The sequence below is a fragment of the Pristiophorus japonicus genome, chromosome 15, assembly GCF_044704955.1.
Source record: "Pristiophorus japonicus isolate sPriJap1 chromosome 15, sPriJap1.hap1, whole genome shotgun sequence".
NCBI classification, from domain to species: Eukaryota; Metazoa; Chordata; class Chondrichthyes; family Pristiophoridae; genus Pristiophorus; species Pristiophorus japonicus.
The window spans coordinates 82,549,315-82,556,864 of record NC_091991.1 but is presented as its reverse complement, the minus strand read 5'-3'; the positions used below and the strand labels follow the sequence as shown (position 1 = coordinate 82,556,864).

The following is a 7,550-nucleotide window of genomic DNA, read 5'->3' as shown; positions in this document are numbered from 1 at the left end:
GAGCTTATTCACTGTTGTATATCTAACTTGTGAGTGCTTGAAGGAAAGTACTCCACTCTGTAGCTCCATCACCTGTCAACTTGAGGCACATAAAATATATATTTTTTTAAAGTGCCTTTCTGGGTTAATGTCAGAAATGGACAATTTATGTGTTAGTCGTTTTACTATGTCCCGCTGCTCTGTCAGCCCTTTAAAACCATTATTTTTGTTCTAAATGGCCAGATGTAGTCTCTCAAATCCTCATCAATTTCTAAATTGTCTCAATATTGACGAATGATTTAGCGCTTCAGGTTCTGACAAACCCAAGATTCATGCCTTTTCCCTGGCACTGTTGTTGAGTATTTTCAACCTAATGTTTAGAGCTATACACTGGATGGCCCTTAATCTTCATTCCTGCAAGTATTATGCCAATTTTAATATAGCATGTATGGAACCATGAGCGGAGAGTGTGTAGAAATTAACAAGAGAAGAAAGTACCTATCTGCTGAAGGTAAACAGGGAGGATGTATTTGTTGGGACCATATTGGTGTAATGTACCATAAGAGCTATCTTACACCAAATCTCATCTGGGAGTGATTCATACTTGAATTGGAATAAAATCCAGGTGAATTCTATTATCTGTAAGCAATAGGTTATGTCGGATAAAAGAGTGTAGAACAAATCTGTCATAAAACATAATGGATGGACCAATATTAAAAGCAAATAGATTCTGTTCAAAGTCAAACAAGAACAAATTTGGACTTTATAAATAAATGAAAATGCTGTAAATAGCAGGTTCCTCTGTGTCTGAAAGAGAAAATACATTTAGGTACGAATAAAACAGGATTGTCTTAACCTGTTCAATTTTTTATGATTCTTCATTCTGCTTCCTTCAGTGACTTTAGCCCGAGTAGTCTGCCTTATTAAACCGCTGTAAAGGCATCTGCAGTGTCCTTGTCAGCCAGATTGACGCTGGTCATGACAGCTGACACTTTTCGATTGGTGTTTAGTGCAACGCGGGATTTGTCCGCAGAAATACATGTATATCCAGGGGTTTGCACAACTGTTTAAATTCCCCAAAAGCATGAGGATGGTGAAAACAGCACCTGCGGACAAAGAAGGGAAATGAAATGAACGTAGCTGTAACAAAAAAAAATCTCGTGTGAAGTTATACTGCCACCCTATGGCGTCAGTAGCTACTGGTTTTAGGTGGGCATGGATAGGAATATGCCAGTATGAGTCAAATCCGTGTCTGAATCCTTAGCACACCAAAGTTGAGAAGTGTGCGACACTTTGCGAGAGACTGCTTTTGAGTCTGTGCCTAATGTAGTATAACTACAATCGAGTGCAAAGCCACATTTTTTTGGAAATGTACTTTTTCAGTGTTTTTGATATTTGGGAACAAAAGTGTTCATTCCTGCCCTCTCATAAACTAACTCTCAAAGGCTGGAGCTACCCACACATTTATTGAGCGTTGTTGCTGTTGACCTCAATGTGGGTGGCAGTCGAACTCTGATCTTCCAGCTTCCACAAGTACCGATTTCAGACCAACAGTTGCCATCTCGCTGAAGTGTGATAGCTGTGACTGAAGTCTTTCTGTCATACAATGAGGGGGATTCCTCTCCCACGCTGTGAACTCAGACAAACAACAGTGGTAATGCAGCGAGTTTCTCTGGACTGCGTGTTCTCCATAAGCTGGCAGTGCAGAAATGTTAACTTCACACTAACCAGCCACCAGTGAAAGAAGCATTTTATTTCCTTGGGTCCCTTTTCCAATCTAGTTGCCCTCGAGTGAAGGAACCCCAGATTGTGTTGGCTTTCAGATAATTAACCGCAAGATTCTCAATTAAGAATAGATACATCTTGAATTCGTCTTGATGGGGGAAGGGTTTTCGAGGTCGCTATGTGTTTACATCATGGGAATCTTTATGAAGTTAATTTTAAATAGACATGTCAGATCAAAGCATGCAGCAGACCTGTCCAAATTTCCTAGGGATTGGAGAGAAAAGAAAGTCTTGCATTTATTTAAGAGCATATCACAGCTCTGGAACATCTCCAAGAACCATTTTGATGTATCTACTCGATTGACTTTCTAAGTTCTGAATATATTTCCTCAATCACCCCTCAAACACACTTGGCGTGGTTTCCATTTTTGACTCTGTAAAGAAATATCCACGTTACAACACGATTTCAAATTTAATACAGTAAAAGCATTCCCTAATGGGACTGGCAAGTTATGAAGGTACAGCACAGGCATGAAATAAAATGATTTATGGGCTGCAATCATTTGTGGTGTTTTTCCCCAAACAAAAGTGTAGATTTGAGCGCATGATCTAAGCTGACACCCCAGTGCAGTACTGAGGGCGTGCTGCAATGTCGGAGGCGCCGTCTTGCCGATGAAACATTAAACCATGGCCCTATCAGGTGGATATAAACGATCCCATGGCACTATTGAAAAATCAGGGGAGTTCTCTCCGTATCCTGGCTAATATTTATCCCTCAACAAATTTCACCAAAACAGATGATCTGGTTACAATCATACTGCTGTTCACACTGCCAGTGCAGCCTTCTGCTGCCCGAGGAAGAGAGTGTTCGAAGATCAGGCCCTCAAATCTGGCACCAAGCTTATGGTCTACAGAGCTGTAGTGATACCCACCCTCCTGTATGGCTCAGAGACATGAACCATGTACAGTAGACACTTCAAATCGCTGGAGAAATATCACCAAAGATGTCTCCGCAAAATCCTGCAAATCCCCTGAGAGGACAGATGCACCAACATTAGTGTGCTCAATCAGGCCAACATCCCCAGCATCTAAGCAATGACCACACTCGACCAGCTACTTGGGCGGGCCACATTGTTTGCATGCCTGACACAAGACTCCCAAAGCAAGCTCTATTCAGAACTCCTACATGGCAAGCGAGCCCCAGGTGGGCAGAGGAAATGTTTCAAAGACTCCTTGATAAAATGCTGCATCCCCACCAACACCTGGGAGTCCCTGGCCAAAGACCGCCCTAAGTGGTGGAAGAGCATCCGGGAGAGCGCTGAGTACCTTCAGTCTCTCGCAGAGAGCATGCAGAAAGCAAGCGCAGGCAACGAAAGGAGCGTGCGGCAAACCAGACTCCCCACTCACCTTTTCCTCCAACGACTGTTTGTCCCACCTGTGGCAGAGACGGTAATTCCCGTATTGGACTGTTCAGTCACCTAAGAACTCACTTTTAGAGTGGAAGCAAGTCTTTCTCGATTTCGAGGGACTGCCGATGATGATGATGGTTTGTGGGACGTTGTCTACATTACAATACTTCAAAAGTAATGCATTGGATGTAAAGTGCGTCTTGACTTCCTGTGGTCGTGAAGGACGCTATATAAATATACATTCTTGCTTTTCCCTTTAATCGTAAATCTAAGGGTCAGTACCAATTCTCAAAAAAAATTCGGCAAAAACACAGTTTGTGACAACAGGAGCCTGGGAATCATTGTTTGCCACATTGAATGCTGAAATATTTCCGCGATCTCTCTGTGCTGCTATTTTGACTGAGGGGTTAAGTTAAATGCTTCGACCTCAGGGGACATTCCGACGAGAGCGTACTAAGCATACTAATGTGGCAAAGTCTGGAGGTGTATTCGTTTATTTTCACTGGAGAAGAGAAAGTTTGGGAATCATTTAAAGGGAAGCACTGGAAAATAAAACGAAGGGCAATCGCTCCGTGCAGAAAGATGTGTGTTAAGCAGGAACGAAGCAAAATAAGAGTCAAATGGAAATAATTTTTTTTTAAGGGAGGCAGCTATTTGAGAAAATGATGGCACGACTCACCGTCATTGATGTCACTGGGATACCAGGCAGTGCATAGCTCTACTGCAAAGTAAGGCGCCCAACACAACACAAAGGCAAGCACTATGACCACTGTCATTTTCACTGTCTTTGTCATTGCCTTTGAGATGCAGTTAACGTTACTGGCTCTCGAATGCACCGTCTGTGTCTCGGTCAGGTGAGTCTTGGTGTGAATGTTCAGTCGAATCACGCTGCAGATTTTGACCTGGCACATGGTTAGGATGACGGTGGGGATGAAGAAAATGACCAGGAAGATCCAGCTCACGTAAGCCTTGAGACCCCAGGGCTGGATGAACTCTGCCCAGCATTGACCCGCCCCCGGGCCGGCCTCTTTCTTGGAGAAGATGAAGAGCTGAGGGATGCTCAGGATCAGAGACAAGACCCAGCTGCTGCAGATAGCTGCATTCCAATGTGCCTTTTTCTTCTGAAAAGTCACCATGGGGTAGCAGACGGCTTGGAACCTGTCCACGGTCATCACCACCATCATGTAGGTCGAGGCGAACATGCCCACCAGCTGCAGATAGGCCACCGCTCTGCACAGCACATCTGGCCCCAGGAATATCTTGGTGATGTCCCAGATGAGCTGGGGGAGGACCTGAAAGACCGCGACCACCAGATCAGCAATGCTGAGGTGCATCACGAAGACATACATGCGGGACATGCTCTTCCTCCTCCTCCACAGGACCCTGATCAGCACGCTGTTGCCCAACGTGGCCGCCACGAAGATGATACCCAGCACCGCAATCTCGGCTTTGGCCAACTGCTCGTCCCTCTCAGGGATGTCGAGGGCTTCCGAAGTAGCTGTGCCATTTGGTAGGACATGCCCACTGAAAATATCACTCTCGCTCAACGGGACCGACAGATTCTTCATAGCTTCTTGGGTCAACTGGTTGCCCTACTGTTGCAGCGTCTGTATGTTTTTTGTAGAGCGGCAAACCTTGCCTCCTCAGTTAGCCTGAATCTGTAGAACAAGTCCCTTCATCATCTGCTTATTCCACCGGCTGGGCAGCTCTGATGTTCTCGCTTACTCAAACAACAGGCAGACCGCGAGCTCTGGGAAGTCTGGCAGGTTCGCTGTCTCACCCAGTCTAATCTTTGAGTTTCTGTCTGCGACCGAAATGTTTTTTTTATATAGCCTTAGATATTTAGCACTTAGCATTCTTACATTGTCATAGCCACATGTACCAATCGGAACGCGGGGACGGAGCAGGTAATCTAGATCCCAGGAAACCCACATATCTCAGAGAAAGAGAGAGAGGAGATTGGGGAAGGGAGAGCAAAAGTGATTTATTTGGCTTTAATTAATGTTTAATTTTAATCTAATTCGATTGTTGATAAATTTCACCTTACTGTGTTATCCTACAGCTATTGCCTCGGTATACGGTACCCGTCCGTTTAAATCTCTTGTGGAGGTAACTAAATCTCTCAGGAAACCAGATTTTTAAGTGCAGCCAAGGTGATCGCAATGATAAATATATTGTAATGTTAACAGAGTTTTGCTTTCATTCTAAATGTTGCCGTGCATTTCCAATTTTCTTTGAAAGCTACCGAGATACATGAACCAAATAAAGAAACCGCAACAAGTGTGACTGCTTTCTCGGTGAAAACACTGCTTGGTTCTGTAAATATGGGAATGCAAAATAAAACACTGACACAGACGACTGTAAACAAGACCTTCTGGTCTCGTCTATGTGAGGATTTTTTTTGAAAGCCTTTCTATTATTCTTGAGCATTCAGAAGGGAAAGGACAGGAATGTGCTGGACTGACAGCGGGTATAATCCACTGCACAGGATGAGTGAGAAAAGAGAGCCAATGGAAGATGGCGAGCAAGAACGTGCAATGCTGGAGCCAAGCTGCTGAAGATCAAAAGGGAAAGACGGAAAGATTACGTGCGTGTTGGATGGACGCCAGCCAGAAGTTACAGCGTATTCGATCAGTGCAGGTTGGTGTTACTTAATGAGCACATTTGGGAGGATTGTTTTTTAATGTTGCCAAATAAAAACGTGATCTCATTGCCTTGGTCGATTTCTTATTCTGATCTGGTCTGCAGCAACCAAGAAAAGGGCAAACAGTAGGTCTTCTAGCTCGATTAGGCGCCACAGTTCTGTGTAAATGTTAAGCACTCTGATTTTTTTTTGATCAGCCGGGTGTCTGACAGTTGTTCCCGTGCTCTTGAAATTCCAAGCCACGTTATGGAGAAATTCCCCACAATTAGATTTCCGAGAGGGAGACACCCCTTACTTAAACCCAGCGAAAGGAGACACAAATCATGTCTTTGCTGAAGGTAATGATTTTGGGTGCACCAAGAGGGCCCAAATCATCTGGAGGAGGCCGTTTCAACTTATCTGGACTTCATAAACCAGGGAAGTTTTTAAAAAAAGGTTCCCAGACGGTCCATTGAGCTACCTGAGAACTTTTTCAACTTAGGCTGTAGTTCCACGTCCGCCTTCATTGTGAAGCAATAACGAGGCCCTATGGATTCAAAAATGGCCAGATGCCAATTGACTTGTGAGTGCACTAAAGCTTGGAGTTGTAAGACCCTCTGTAGTCCCTCAGCCCACCCCATCTCACCAGGGCCAGCCTGCGGGAAAATGGTGCTGTCATGTATTCAACCAGCATTGTAACCCATGTATAAACTGACCTAAGTTGTACACCTTGAGAACACTGACCACTAGGTGGGAGACACTCCTAACCTGGACCTTCAGGTATAAAAGGGGAAGCTCCGCCCACCTTCATCACTTGAGTGCTAAGGAATAAAGGACAGGTCACAGACTGACCTTCTCTCAAGCATGGGCCTCGTGTGCATTTATACTGTGTAGTAAGGACGTATCAATGGCGACAAGAAACTGGGATTTAAACCACTAGCAGAACAGACGAGAGATACTGTGTTAAGGAATGGTTGGGACAGAGATTCAACATTGTTAAAGCAGCACACAGTTCTCCAGACAGACAAGGGCAGTCAGGCATGCCCCAACATGTAGTCGAATCCAGAGGGGGAGTTCGACAGAGACAATGACAAGCTGAACAGCGATTCACGCCATTGCAAGGGACAATGCGGCCAGTAATGGGGCCATCAACACCTGTTAATGGTGCACTCAAGGACAATAACAGGGGCAGTCAGGGACGATCGACTGGCAAGGGACCTTTTGTTTCAAACCGCAACTCATGCTGGAGGCGTGGAGGCATACATTCAGCCGGAGTTTGCAGAGATGAGCAAAATACCTGCAGAAATGGACACTGGGGGAAATCGCTGGAAGCTGACGTTCAGCGAGTTCATGTGGAGCACGTATACAGTTCATACACCAGGACGCCACTGATAATGATGAAAGTGCTCCTCAATGGCATCCCAGTATCAATGGAGTTAGACACGGGTGCCAGCCAGTCCCTGATGGGTATCAAACAGTTCGAAAAGTTGTGGGCATCCAAGGCCAGGAGGCCAAAATTATCGCCGATTGACGCACAGCTACGGACTTACACAAAGCAGATCATTCCGGTGCTAGGCAGCGCCACGGTAGTCGTGACCCACAAAGATTCGGAGAACAGGTTGCCACTCTGGATTGTCCCAGGGGACAGTCCCGCACTACTGGGGAGGAATTGGCTTGCTGTCATGAACTGGAAATGGGGCGATGTCAATGCAATTTCCTCTGTGGAGCGAGTATCATGCTCACAGGTCCTGGACAAATTTGACTCATTATTTCAACCCGGCATTGGCACTTTCATGGGGGCCAAGGTAGTGATTC

At 45.2% G+C, this 7,550-nt stretch overlaps 1 protein-coding gene across 1 annotated transcript; it reads right to left on the bottom strand.

Moving 5' to 3' along the window:
- Nucleotides 1-936: 936 nt before the first annotated feature.
- On the bottom strand, nucleotides 937-4,680 carry LOC139281558 (isotocin receptor-like). The gene is made up of 2 exons (XM_070901722.1): nucleotides 3,792-4,680; nucleotides 937-1,085 (listed from the first exon to the last, which is right to left on the bottom strand). The coding sequence occupies exons 1-2, from the start codon at nucleotides 4,678-4,680 to the stop codon at nucleotides 937-939; spliced, it is 1,038 nt and encodes a 345-aa protein (XP_070757823.1).
- Between the last annotated feature and the right edge of the window lie 2,870 nt (nucleotides 4,681-7,550).

Coding starts and splice junctions, on each gene's coding strand:
- LOC139281558 (XM_070901722.1), bottom strand. CDS start 4,680: ATGAAGAATCTGTCGGTCCCGTTGAGCGAGAGTGATATTTTCAGTGGG. Junction 1,086..3,791: donor TCCCAGTGACATCAATGACG/GTGAGTCGTGCC, acceptor CTTTGTCCGCAG/GTGCTGTTTTCACCATCCTC.